This window comes from Delphinus delphis, chromosome 2, assembly GCF_949987515.2.
Source record: "Delphinus delphis chromosome 2, mDelDel1.2, whole genome shotgun sequence".
Taxonomy (NCBI): domain Eukaryota; kingdom Metazoa; phylum Chordata; class Mammalia; order Artiodactyla; family Delphinidae; genus Delphinus; species Delphinus delphis.
The window spans coordinates 76,403,876-76,418,085 of NC_082684.1; the positions used below are offsets into that span (position 1 = coordinate 76,403,876).

At 49.5% G+C, this 14,210-nt stretch overlaps 2 protein-coding genes across 2 annotated transcripts; one reads left to right on the plus strand and one right to left on the minus strand.

Moving 5' to 3' along the window:
• Positions 1-1,213: 1,213 nt before the first annotated feature.
• Positions 1,214-1,693, minus strand: LOC132419621 (ribonuclease 7). The gene has a single exon (XM_060003515.1). The coding sequence runs from the start codon at positions 1,685-1,687 to the stop codon at positions 1,214-1,216; it is 474 nt and encodes a 157-aa protein (XP_059859498.1). The 5' UTR covers positions 1,688-1,693.
• Positions 1,694-12,065: 10,372 nt separating this feature from the next.
• On the plus strand, positions 12,066-14,183 carry RNASE13 (ribonuclease A family member 13 (inactive)). The gene has a single exon (XM_060003516.1). It carries the CDS (start codon positions 12,597-12,599, stop codon positions 13,056-13,058), a length of 462 nt encoding a protein of 153 aa, XP_059859499.1. The 5' UTR covers positions 12,066-12,596; the 3' UTR covers positions 13,059-14,183.
• Positions 14,184-14,210: the final 27 nt, after the last annotated feature.

Sequence of the window (14,210 nt, forward strand, 5' to 3'; positions counted from 1 at the left end):
TGGTGTCTGCAGCCGGGGTTTGGAGGGGTGGGGGGGAGGACGGGGAGATGGCATTTCCACATCTCAACCCCTCTGGCCTGGGCGGATTGCCAGAGCAGAGAGCCAGGGAAGCACCAAGGCAGGAGAGATCATTTATCGGGAGGAAGGAAGCTCTGGCAGCTCCCACCAGCTTGTTTGTGACAAGCGGGCACTGGGCCACGAAGTCCCTTGAGGTCAAGGGAAATGTGATCCCGGAGCAGGGGGATGAAGTTGGGACACTCCCCTGACACTGTGCCTTCAGGGCTATAGGCAATCAAGCTAGAGCCAGGCCCAGGGCCCCGGAAGAAAGAGCAGTGGACTAGAGAAGGGGGACGGCAGAGAGGTGGGGTGGGGCAGAGAGAGAGAGAGAATTAGGATCCTTGGAGCAGCTCATAAACAGTCCCTTGGCTAGAGCGGTAATGATCTTTACTGCAGCCAACATGGGGCAACTGGCTCTTCAGAGCTCTCGGGACATTGTTTCACGGGGGAGATCTTACCTGGTTCCCCTGTGGTCCCTGCAGAGGACTCTCCTTTTCCACCCAGCGGTAAAGTAGAAAGTGCGCTTTCTACTTTAAAGTCCAGCTGCTGCTACTAACCAAGCTGACAAGCTCTTTAATTAACAACTCTTTCTGCAATCTCAACGTCCTCATCCCTAAAGAAGATGAGTAATCCTAGTCATGTCTATCTCACAAGGGAGTCACGTGGACACACTGTGAAAAGCGTTAAATGCTATGTAAATATGAAGTGGTGCTGCTTTGTCTTCTTCCCTTCAGGCCACCTCCCTGCCCACAAGCCACGTCACTGCCAATCAGAGCTGGGGAAGAGGCCTAATTTAGGAATAGGAGTGGCTCTCGCCATAAATCCCCTACACTCCTTTTCCATTTCTTTCCTCCTCTCGTCATGCTGCCGTGAGAAGATGGGGTAGGGGAAAGATGTAGGAGGCACAGACCAAGGAACCCACACCCCTAAGCTAATGAAAAAACAGCAATGAAAAGTTGAGAGATCGCCATCTCTTCTGGAGTTTAGCCTACTCATGTATCACCTCAACTCCCCACAGTCCCACCCTCTCAGAGGAGCCTGAGCTAGGAAGGGCCCCAAGAGATGTCAGAAGAGAACCTTCTGGGCTGACGAGGAGTGGTCCAGAGGCCTGCAGAGGGATTTAAGGAGTGGCCCAAGCACGCGGCTGGCTGGAAACCTAAAGGACATCGTCCAGGTGGACAGGAACCAGCTTGAATTTGCTAGAGTCCCCTTCCTGGGGAGGGTCACAGGCCACGATGTAAGTAGCATTCAGTTGCTTCTCCTTGTACCTGCAGTCTGGGTACCTCCCTGAGGTGAGGTTACACATAGTCAGGGTTACAGGCTTCTGGCTCCGGTGGCAGTTTTTACGGCCTCTCTTGCAGGTTATGTTGGGCGTCTGACAAGTGGCGGCCACACCGGAGAAGGATTCATGCACGAAGGTGTTGAGGTCTTTGCAGCGATTGGAGTACTTGTTGATGTTTTGCATTGTCGTGTTGCATCTCTGAGGCCTGGGCTGCACGTGCTGAGTTTCAAACCACCGAGCTGAGGTCATGTTTCTGGGCTTGGCACCGACTGGGTCGTCGGCCATCCACAGGCCCAGCAGCAGCAGGAACAGCAGCAGAGGGCAGAATCCTGCTCTGGCTGGTACCATCTCTCTTAGGGGGAACAGTCAGAAGGGAGGGCTGGGGTCTCTGCGCACAGAGGAGGTGGAAATTAGCCTTGCTAAACCTGCTCCTTCTAGCTAATCACCATCTCCCTCCCCTGCTGTCTCCTTCCTCCCTCACCCTGTGTCTTTCCTCTCCCTTCCCCTCCCTGTGCCCCAAACCACTAAGACCCCACCCCCTAACCCTAGGGCTCCATCCCCCTCACCCTGAATCCCTATCCTCCCTCATTCTGTCCCTCATGCCTCCCACTCCTTGCTCTATCTCCTCTCCCTCATGTCCATCCCTCTGTGTCCCCATGTCCCTATGTCCTTATTCCTTTCTCTGTGTCTCACGCCCTCCATGACCCCATCCCCATCTCCTCCATAGCCCCATTTTGTGCCTCCAACCCTCAGCATCTCTCTCCTCTCTCCTCTCTCCCCTGTGTGTATACTCACCCCCTCCACATTGAGTCCCTCCTTTGTCCACCTTGTCACTCACATGAGTATACTGTTCTCTGGCCAGAACCCATCCCTTCCCTGTCCTCTCTCCTCACTCACGTCCCGCCACAGGCCTTACCTCCTCCCCAAATCCTTGTGTTGTGGCTTCTGCTCACCGGGATGCACCTGCCTTCCGCTGGGCCTCAGATCTCTGAGGGCCTCTTCTCACCACCGAACTCCTTAAGAGCTGGCCTGGCTTGTGGTGCTTCTGTTTGGGGGCAGGCTGGGGAGTAGCCGTGGATCAGGAAATGAATCAGGTTCATGCCTCTTCACTTACGTGTCCCACGTAAGTGGATATCTGTGGAGCTGGTACATCTGCCTAAACATCTTCAGCAGTGAGGATGCCTGAAGCCTGAATCCTCACACTCAAAGGCTAGACCTGGTCCCTAGCCACATGGTTCTAATGACTAGCAATGCACCTGACTCAGGTGTCAACCCCGAATGAGAGCTGTCATTTATCATCTCCTATATACACCTCTGGTTCTGATTCTGGGAAGAGCCAATCACTGTGGTGGTAAGGATTGCTTTTTCTGATCCGAGATAAAGATGGAATAGCCTAGAAAGTTACTTCCTGTCATCAGGACTTACTGCTGAGCTTTTGGAGGAGATGGAGGAGACAGGGAAGTGGACCAATCACCAGAGTCACAAGGCGCAGCACAATCCCACCTCAGCTATTCTACAATGATTCATCCCTCTGGGTCCCTCCCGTTCCAGGGTCAAGCAAGGTCATCCGGCTTTACCTGGAGATGGCGCCCAACACCTGTCACCCTTCACTCTTTCCCTTACTACTTTATTAAAATTTGCAACGCTTAGTGTCCTAATTTGAAAATGCTCTTGGTGGTGGTGTGCTGTACAGCCAGCCTAGACCTTCCTCTACTGTGTATTCCCCGTTCCTTGTGGCAGTTACAGTTGTGTGGAGAGCTTGGGTCCGTGCTGCTCCGGCGGCTCCAGTGAGCTTGGCATGGGAGACTCAGAAGAACTGAGACACTGAGGAAGAGAAGCATCACTATCTGTGGATGGGAAGGCCTGGAAAACTGAGATGAACAGTGTTCTTGTTTTCAGGTTTCACCTGTAAGTAGTAGGTGGTCTCAGAATAGTGGTTTCAGGTTCATTCACGTAGTCAATATTTATTGAGCATCTACTATGGGCCAAGGTGCTTGGGATATATCAGTGAATAAAAGATACAAAAATCCCTACCTTTGGAATCCTTACATTTCATTGGAGGAAAGGCAGTAAAAAATACACCATTGCTAAGGAAAAAAGAACAAATGGAGATTGGTAGGCAGTGATTTTTATTTTTATTTATTTTTCATTGGAGTATAGTTGCTTTATGGTATTGTGTTCGTTTCTACTGTACAGCAAAGTGAACCAGCTATACTTATACATATAACCCCTCTTTTTTGGATTTCCTTCCCATTTAGGTCACCACAGAGCAGTGAGTAGAGTTCCCTGTGCTATACAGTCGGTTCTCATTAGTCATCTATGTTATACATAGTAGTGTATATATGTCAATCCCAGTCTCCAATTCATCCCACCCCTCCCTTCCTCCCTTGGTATCCATACATTTGTTCTCTACATCTGTGTCTCTATTTCTGCTTTGCAGATAGGTTCATCTATATCATTTTTCTAGATTCCACATATATGCATTCATATACAATATTTGTTTTTCTCTTTCTGACTTCATTCTGTATGACAGTCTCTAGATCCATCCATGTCTTTGCAAATGGCACAATTTTGTTCCTTTTTATGGCTGGGTAATATTCTATTGTACACGTGTACCACATCATCTTTATCCATTCCTCTGTTGATGGACATTTAGGTTGCTTCCATGTCCTGGCTATTGTAAATAGTGCTGCAATGAACATTAGGGTGCATGTATCTTTTTGAATTATGGTTTTCTCCGGGTATATGCCCAGGAGTTAGATTGTTGGATCATACGGTAATTCTATTTTTAGTTTTTTAAGGAACCTCCATACTGTTCTCCATGGTGGCTATATCAATTTACATTCCCACCAACAGCGTAAGAGGGTTCCCTTTTCTCCACACCTTCTCCAGAATTTACTGTTTGTGATTTTTTGATGATGGCCATTCTGACCAGTGTGAGGTGATACCTCATTGTAGTTTTGATTTCCATCTCTCTAATAATTAGTGATGTTGAGCATCTTTTCATGTGTTTGTTGGCCATCTGTATGTCTTCTTTGGAGAAATGTCTATTTAGGTCTTCCTCCCAGTTTTTGATTGGGTTGTTTGTTATTTTGATATTGAGCTGCATGAGCTGTTTGTATATTTTGGAGATTAGTCCCTTGTCAGTTGCTTCATTTGCAAATATTTTCTCCCATTCTGAGGATTTTTTCGTCTTGTTTATGGTTTCCTTTGCTGTGCAAAAGCTTTTAAGTTTCATTAGGCCCCATTTGTTTATTTTTGTTTTTATTTTCATTACTCTAGGAGGTGGTAAAAAAGATCTTGCTGCGATTGATGTCAAAGAGTGTTCAGGCAGTGATTTTTAAATAGGGTCATTAAAGTAGGTGACTCTGGGACAAAGATTTCAAGGTGAGAGTGAACTTACGCTTGTCTGGGGAAGAATGCTCCAAGCATAGAGGACAGCACTGTAAAGGCCCTAAAGCAGATGGATGCCTGGGGAGTTGGAGGGACAGTAAGGAGTCCAGTGTGGCTGGAGCGGATGAGTGATGGGGTCGGAGAGGGACCAGAGGCCAGATCATGGGAAGCCTCAGAGACCATTAGGAGTTTTGCCGTGCACACAGTGGGGAGCCCTAGGAGGGTTCTAAGCAGAGGAATAAAGGGAGTTCCCTGGTGGTCTAGTGGTTAAGATTCCCGGTTTTCACTGCCATGGCGCAGGTTCAATCCCTGGTTGGGGAACTGGGATCCTGCAAGATCCCACAAGCCATGCGGCATGGCCCCCCCCCCCCAAAAAAAAAGAGGAGGAGTAAAAGCTTTATCTGTTTAAAAATACCCTGGCTGTGGGACTTCCCTGGTGGCGCAGTGGTTGAGAGTCCGCCTGCCAATGCAGGGGACATGGGTTTGAGCCCTGGTCTGGGAAGATCCCACATGCCGCAGAGCAACTAAGCCCGTGAACCACAACTACTGAGTCTGCGCTCTACAGCCCACGAGCCACAACTACTGAGCCCACGTGCCACAACTACTGAAGCCCGCACGCCTAGAGCCCGCTCTCCCCAACTAGAGAAAGCCCACGCGCAGCCACGAAGACCCAACGCAGCCAAAAAAAAAAAAAAAAAAATCTCCTGGCTGTTGCATGGATGTGACTGCAGAGAGGCCCACGCAAACCATATGGGTCATACAGTTTGTGTTCTGGTCCAGAAGTTAGGATTTTGAGTCAGGAAGATGCGTGTTTGTTTTGAGGTCAGGGGACATCATTTTAGCAGATAGAGAGCATAGCTGTGGGTCAGGATGAAGTATCTTTGGAATAAAAAATGGTGTTGGAGGGAGAAGCACCACTAGGTGGCAACAGAGAAGCAGGAGCCAGTGCACACAGGCCTCTTGCTCCTCTGGTTCCCGCTCTGTGAGGCCTTGGCTCGGGAGCGCATTCACTGCTTTGTTCAGGTGCCTGAATCTTTGTAGTTGGAACTTCTGGGTAGAGAATTATGCCTCTGCTGCTGTAGAAATGCAAATGTTTGGAGATAAAATCCATGGTTTAAAGCAGACTGTGGACAGAATGTGGATCAGGCCAGCCCTGGACTGGAGGCTGGGGTGAGAGGAGTAGGTGGGAGGCCAGGACCTCATTTGGATTCCTCGCCTGCCCGGACTCCTCCTCACTTCTCATTATTCTAGGGTGAGATGTTTCCAAATCATGGCTTGAACTGCCCTCTGCTCTTGTATTTTCCTGTCATTATAATTATCCCAGTTTGCCCTTTAACTTCATCATGCGGGGTTCTCCAGAAGGCTTCCTTAGTGCTCTGTGAAAGTCAACACAGCCATGCTGTCCCAGTTCAAAGGGAAGAGGGAGTAAAGGGTTAGGTTTGCGTGTGAAAACTGAAAAGTCGAACCTACTCTTTGCACAGTTCAAGCTGAAACCCTTATTTCACCTCCATTATTTGGATAAGGCAGGTGATTTTGTTTATTTTTTCGCTGAAACTATCCAGCTTCCAAGATCCACTTCACTTTGCACTCGGTAGGATAATTTTGCCATGTTTCCTTCGCTACATTCATAGGGCGAGAGGAAAGGATGGAGGAAGGGGAACAGGGTTAGGGAGAACAAAAGGAGTCAGGCATCAGGCCAAGGACTGGGCAGGGAGTCTGCCAGAAGAGAGAAGAGAAAAATTAAAGAAGGGAGAGCAGAAGACAAAATGGTGGGAGACAGGTTTCCCTGGTGGCGCAGCGGTTGCCGATGCAGGGGACACGGGTTCGTGCCCCGGTCCGGGAAGTTTCCACATGCCGCGGAGTGGCTGGGCCCGTGAGCCATGGCCGCTGGGCCTGTGCGTCCGGAGCCTGTGCTCCGCAACAGGAGAGGCCACAACAGTGAGAGGCCCACGTACCGCAAAAAAAAAAAAAAAAAAAAAAAATGGTGGGAGAGAAGATGGGAGGGAAGAAAGCCCCTCACATAGCAGCCTCTATCCAGGGATGTGAGGTAGCTCCCCAGCCTCCTTCTCCTTCTAGCGGCATAGTCACTGCTCTTGGCCTAACCTCTCCCCAGGCTGCTGCTGCTGCTGCTGTGTGTGTGTGTGTGTGTGTGTGTGTGTGTGTGTGTGTGTTTAAAGTTGTTCGGGTGGGTGTTGTGAAAATGCCAATAGTGCCAGGTGGACCTCTGCCTGTCTTCCCCACAGGACCACAGCTGCTACTTCCTCTAGCCTGCATTGGGAGGGGGTGAGGGGGGCTGGAAGAGACGAGGGCCAAGCCTGGATTGGTGCCCACCCTTCAGAGCCCAGCCTCTCTCTCTTCCGGAGTTCCACACAGCCTCTGGATACCGATGGAAAGCCCGTGAGAGTTTCCCTCCAAGCAGGAGCAGATCCAAGTTCTGTTATCCTGATTGTGTTGCTCCCAGGATAAATAAAGGTAGTGGACTCATTTTTGTAGACGGGGAAAGTGAAAAAAACAGCAAGTCGGGGTCAGATGTGGGATTCACTTTGGGTCTTTGAATTCTCATGACCTTTCCTGGAACAGCTGTGGATCTGGAGGAAGCAGCAGGGACAGAAAGCTGGAATCTTTGGCTCCCAGACCAATGCCTTTAGACAAGCCAGGATGTAGCAGTGGGGGACCTGGTCTGGGGTTGAGAGGCCTTACCAGGTCACTCTGTCTCATAAGCCATTGCCAGTTCCTCATTTATCTCTAGAATAAAATATAAATTCCTTAGCCTGATATTCAAGGTCTGCCGTAATCTGGCAAACCCGTCTTTCTAACTTTATCTCTGACTTTTCTCCCACTGATTGCCTCAACCCCAGCCAGACTGGTTTTCTCTCTTTCCTCAAACATACCTTTCATAATTCTCTTTATCTCCACTTAACTCAACTGTTCCTTGAGATGTATCCCGAGGTCCCAGGTGACTCCCTCTCTCCCCAGAAAACTTTCTCTGACCCTCCTAATTCAGAGGGATCTCTCTCACCTCTAAATTCCTACAACATTTACTGTCTTCAAGATGTATAATTTTCTGCCTTGAATCATTGGTTATTTCTTCATATATATGTATTGCTTTCCTCCCGTTTAGACTGTCAATTCCCAGAAGACAAGGACTATCTGTTATACTACTTCTGTACCTCCCACAGGATGTAGCATAGTGCCTTGCATATAAGGGACCCTAAATGATTCAAATTCTACGTTAGAAGGCATTCATTCTGCCCTTGAATGATCCCAGTCCCAGTTGAGGAACTAACAAGGCACCTCCTGAAATTTAACCCTGGGGTGGAGGTGAACCTATGACAAGAAGGTTGAAATGGCTGAAGCAATCCTTTGGGTTCAAGGACAACCCAGGACACAGTTTGCTATTTGAACAATATGAGTTGGACAGGGCAAAAGTGATGCCACTGAGATTGTAGTGAGATCACTTGGGGCAAAATCTTGGGGCACCCCCTCAATCATAGGGAATCATCCCTGCACTTGTCACTCTAGCCAGTGGTTCTAGAAATCCTACCATTGGGGAGGGGAGGAGGGAAAGAGTGTGTAGATGGCTATACGCAGAAAGTCACTTCTACGGGAAAAATAACAAAAAGTTGTTTCAGTGATGAACTATCAATAATCCTTTTGCTGGTAGAAGAACCAGCACCATCACAAGCAAAGTCTAACAAAAATACTTCTAAGTCTTGGATATTTACCAATTCTTTTCAATATATAAAGTATAAATAAGTCTGCTTTTGCTAGGAAATCTGATTCTCTCATTAGACCAGAATTTCTCAACCTCAGCACAATCGACAATTTTGTCTGGATACTTCTTTGCTGTGGGAGCCGTCTTGTGCAATGTAGGATGTTTAGCAGCATCTCTGGCCTCTACCCACTAGATGCCAGTAGCACCTCCCAGTTGTGACAACCAAAAAAAACGTCTCCAGACGTGATCCAATTGCTCCCCGTTGAGAACCACTGAATTAGACATATGACCTCAAGCAAGCTACCATCCCTCTCTAAAACTTAGTTTCTTCATCTCTAGGATGATTCTTGCATATGTAAAGTCCAGTATAATGGGGTAACAGTTCCACAAATCTCAGCCTTTGTCAGAATGGATGAAGCAATCCTATGGATCAGCTCCTCTGGGATAGGATTTTAAAGACCAGACCAGTAGGACTGTAGGTGGGAACCTGAAGGCCATCGCACACTCAGCACTTTTCCTGGTCCCGTGCTCATGCCTTTGTAACATACGTTCATACGTGTGTTGTTCCTACTGAATTGTATTTAATCTGGACTGGAACTGTCTTATTTACCCTTCTATTTTCCCCAACATTCGTCATAGTGTTTTCAGATAGTATTCAACAATTTAAAGTATTTAAAAGTAATCAACATGGGGCATGACTAATAGAAAGCTTGGTGAAGATGAATTTAAGTCAGGTGTTAAAGAGGGCTCTAGATTGGCAGAGTGGGGATGTGGGGAGGTCACTTGGCTCATTTGGGGAATATAAGACTTTACAGGGCTTCCCTCGTGGCACAGTGGTTAAGAATCCGCCTGCCAATGCAGGGGACACGGGTTTGAGCCCTGGTCTGGGAAGATCCCACATGTCGCGGAGCAACTAAGCCCGTGAACCACAACTACTGAGCCTGTGCTCTAGAGCCCACGAGCCACAACTACTGAGCCCACGTGCCACAACTACTGAAGCCCGCACGCCTAGAGCCCGTGCTCTGCAATAAAAGAAGCCACTGCAATGAGAAGCCTGCACACTGCAAGGAAGGGTAGTCCACACTCGCCACAACTAGAGAAAGCCCGTGCACAGCAACAAAGACCCAACGCAGCCAAAAATAAATAAATAAAATAAATTAAAAAAAAAAGAAGGCATTTGCAGATGTTAAGTGAGTTGGAGAAAAAAGTGAGTTGTTATAAGACCTAGGAGACCATATCCAGTTTTCCATTTATATATTGTTTAACGGCTAAAAGTCACCTCCATATTGACCATCTCATTTTATTCTTGCAGCCTCATGAGGTAAGGAAGGCTTCCATTTTATAGAAGAGGAAACGGAAGCTCAGGAGGTTATCTGAGATCAAGTCCTAAACTCTTTCCTCTACTATGTGCTGTTCCATGTCTGTAACACTGTGTGCAGAGGTGAGCGGTGGTGGGTGGGTAGGAATGAAGAAAGAAGAAGACCAAGAGGCATGAAAAGCCCGTTTCTCTTCCAAGGGAAGCTGCAGCCTTGAGCAAATAAGGAAGAGGTGGCACACTCTGAGTCTGGGGCCACAAAGTGCTAGCAGCTTCCTCACACCAAAGACTTGAGTCAGCCGGGCTCTGGCAACACCCTGCATGGATTCCCACTGGGTGTTGGCTGATACACCAGCCTGAAGGACACAGATGAGCCACCTGCCTGTGTGGGCTTTATCCTCACTTACTTGGCTGTGCACACTTCCCTGAGGAGGTGCTCCGAGCAGACGCTTCTTAAACAGGACGTCCGGGCTGATCGTCACATGAGCTGGCCCAGCGGAACTGACGGGGGTGAGAGCGGGAGGAGAGAGCAGCATGCTGGGTAGAGGAGATAACGTGAGCGGGAGGTGGGGTGGGCACCACTGGGGGAAGCAGGCAGAGATGGAGATGCAATTGGAGACATGGTGGCGGCCAGGTCATGGAGGTCTTCTGTCCTATGAGGTGTAGAGTCCTCCTGGAGTTGGAGAGTGTGTGGTGTCCAGGAGAGGGGCAAGCCTGAGCAGGGGAAGAAATAGGAATGGAAGAGACTGGTTCGGGAAAAGTTTTAGTTAAGATTGTCAGGGCTGGGACTTCGCTGGTGGTCCAGTGGTTAAGACTCCACGCTCCCAATGCAGCGGGCCTGGGTTCAATCCCTGGTCAGGGAACTAGATCCCGCAAGCCACAACTAAGAGCCGCATGCCACAACGAAGATCGCCTACGCCGCAACTAAGACCTGGAGCAGCTAAACAAATAAATAAATATTTTTAAAGAATTAATTTAAAAAATAAAAAGATCGTCAGAGCTGCGTGACTGATGGACTCATGCTCGGATTGAGTACTCACCGTGTGCCAGGCCCTGGGCTAAGAGCTCTCGATATCCATCTTAACGAATCCTAAGACTGCCACGAGGTACAGAATATTATCTTCATTAACTGATGAAGAAACTGAAGCTTATACCGGTTTAGTGAACTTAGACTGATGGTGTACAGCCGGGAAGCAGTAGAGCCAGGATGCAATTCCTGGTCTGTTTTACTCAAAAGCTTTGCTCTGAGCCACCATGCGGTACCGCCTCCAAACAGGTGGGATTAAGGAGAGGGCGGGGTCGAGGACCACTCTCAGATTTCTTGCCTAAGTAACTGAGGAAAGGGACAAGGCGGGAGGGAAAGCGAGTTGGGGAAGGATGGGTTCAGTTTTGGACTCTGCTTTGTGATGTCAGAAAGAGCAAGTTTAAGGGGGCTGTGAACGAGGAACACCCACGCGACTCTCTCACGCGCCCCCCACCCTTCCTGAACTACACACTGGCCTTGGGACACTCAGTGTTCTCTGTTTTGACTCTCTTCTCCCGCTCTCCAGGGAGAGAGTGGTAAGCTGTCCTAAGCCCACAACCTGGACAACAGGTGCGTGGAGGCAAGGCTGAGACGCCTGTGGGCATCAAGGACTGTGGCTGGCAGGCTCTGGGGAGCCAGCTCTTTGGTTCTGATGAAGGGGCAGGTGTTGATGAAAAAGAGTTAGGAGGCTGGCCCTTTTTTCCAACATGACAAACTACAGCAAGATCTGCTGGACACAGGCGGTCCACACCCCCTCAAGTCCAGGCTGTGTTGTCTAATCCCACCTGACAAGTTTGAGGCTTTGGGGTCGGCATGCATAGGTTTCCAGGAGTGCTGTGACTCTGAGAGGGCCTGAGGTTACAGGTGAGAGTGTCAGTGTGATCACGATTGGAGTGAAGTTGATGGTGTGGGGGGGTCCACACCGAGGTGTTTGATTCTCAGCCCAGCACTCAGGCGGGAGGCCCTTGCATACCTGGCCTCCGGGGATCTAGTGAGTGGGATGAGAGAGCGGAAGACCCTCTGTTCTCTGAGGGTCAGGAATAAGCAGCACTTTGTTCCTCAGGAACATGACGGTGCTTTCCTTGTCGCCTTTCCACAGGATCATGGCCTGTGAACCAGAGAAGACATCAAAGGAAACCCAAGAACTTCGGGACTTCTTGCAAGGAGGCTGGAACTAAGTGTTCTGATGACACCAGAGAGGAGGAGACCAGAAAGCAATGTCTCTTTCCTCCCCCCCATCCACCCCCGTCAGCACAGGGGCTCCTCAAACCCAGGGGACACTCCTCCGTCTCAGACTGGTCTTCATCCAGAAACCTTTCTAGCCTCTTCTTACCTTTGGGCTGTCCTTGGCCTCAGGAAGGAAGAATCCCACCCCTGCCCTGCTGTCCTCCAGCTCCTGTCCTTCCACTTCAGTCAGAGAAGTGTAGCTGAGCCTGTCCCTTCTGGAATTTCTGCATTTTTACCAGAAGGATTAACTGGGCCAGGGATAAACGGGAAGCGTCTCTCACCCAAGGACCAGTTGGACCTCGTATTTCGTAAGTGTTACAGCTCCCTGACTGGGTGAGGCTGAGACCCTAAAGTAGACCAAGCTAGAGGTGGCTGACCAGATGGGTGACCTTGGGCAAATGTCTCCTCTCTCTGAGGCATGAAGACTTGGGCCGGATGATCTCTGAAGGACAGGCCGGCTTTGAGGGCATAGGGGAAGGCACATGGGGGAGACTGGGGGCACACTGGAAGCTCTGGGAAGGGGCGGAGAGCCACTCGAGACCCACCTCTGCTTCCAACCACCTTAACTCTGCCAGCAGGAAGAATGGCACCCCGTGTGGTCCAGCTCCTGTTCCTCCGGCTTGTTCTAGAGCCAGCTTTGGTCGAAAACATCCAGCTACAGCTCGCTATCAAGAACTTCCGTACCTTACATATCGACTATCCCAAGGTTAACTACGCAAAGCGTTTCCGGGGCTACTGTAGTGGTCTGATGTCCTATGTACGGGGCAGACAACAAAGCTGGTATTGCCCAAAGATCCATTATGTCTTACATGCCCCGTGGACAGCCATCAAGAAGTTCTGCAAGTACAGCGAGAGCTTCTGTGAGAATTACAATGAATATTGTACAGTCACCCAGGACTCCTTCCCCCTCACAATCTGCTCCCTGAGCTCCAAGCAGCCGCCCACCAGCTGCCACTACACCAGCACCCTAACCGACCAAAGGCTCTATCTGCTCTGCTCCCAAAAGTATGATGCTGAACCGATAGATATCATGGGCCTCTACTAGGGATGGGACGTGTTAAGTCTGAACTAGCCCCCCCTACTGCCGCTACAGACCAGCCTGTCCCCACTCCTGAAGCTCTGATCCCTGGTACAAGGCTTCCTTCCTGGCTTCAGATGTAGGCAGGATCCCCTCCCAAGAGACCAGGGAGATAGGAAATATGTCCAGAGCTTTGGTCACCATGCAAAGTTGTACTGTCTGTTAGGCTCTTTCTAACTTGTTTATCTCCCCCCATCACTCCTGCCACCACCCTCCCTCTCTCACAGACAGTTTCACCCACCCAAGAAGCTGACTGTGTCCAGTTGGCAGTGACAGTCCATCTACTGGGCCAGATCCTGTATCGTGGCTGGAGGCCCAGAGCCTCAGCTCACACCATGGTACCAGTTCCGAGTCTCAAATCCCCTTCCCTGCCACCCTTCCCTTCTCAGTCTTCCCCATTTCCCTTATGATTCCCTCTACTCCCTCACCCACATGGTAGGTATCTCCAGCTATAGGAACCTCCCTGAGCGTCTTAGAGTCATATTAGCTTCATTTCTCCAGGCCAAGCTCCCTCCCCCGAGCTCTCAGTCTGTTCCTCTCTATGGAATCACTGATTTCCTCTTCATGTAACCTGTCCTTTCTGTCCTCCTTCCACCACGGAGCCCAGTGCAGTCTCTTCCCTACACACCCAACCTCTTTAGTCACCCTTTATTCTTCTCTGACCTCTTTTCCTTCCATCCGTCTCAGCTTGGTTCACTGGATTTCCAAATTATCTTCTCTGACCTATTCCCCCCAGATTCCTGCATCCTTTTATTTCCCAACCTCCTCCTAACATCCCCCAAACTCCAGAATCTGCCTCTGACAAGGCAGGGGTGAAGTGGGCCCAGCTGTAGTCACAGAAGGATTTAAAACCATATCTGAATTATGTAAGATATAACCATTGGATGAAACTGGGTGAAGGGTACATGGGACCTGTCTGTACTTTTTGCATCTGCCTGTGAATCACTGCAAAATAAAAAGATAAAAAAACACATCTGAATTAGTTCTGATTTCATTCCTTTTTCCTCAGTGCACCAGAACTCCTACTCTCAGAGTCCTGGAGGCCACCCACCTCTGGCCATCTTCCTGGGCTACCCTTGGCAGTCAGTAGGATCTTCCATTCCATGTCTACTATGATGG

Coding starts and splice junctions, on each gene's coding strand:
- RNASE13 (XM_060003516.1), top strand. CDS start 12,597: ATGGCACCCCGTGTGGTCCAGCTCCTGTTCCTCCGGCTTGTTCTAGAG.
- LOC132419621 (XM_060003515.1), bottom strand. CDS start 1,687: ATGGTACCAGCCAGAGCAGGATTCTGCCCTCTGCTGCTGTTCCTGCTG.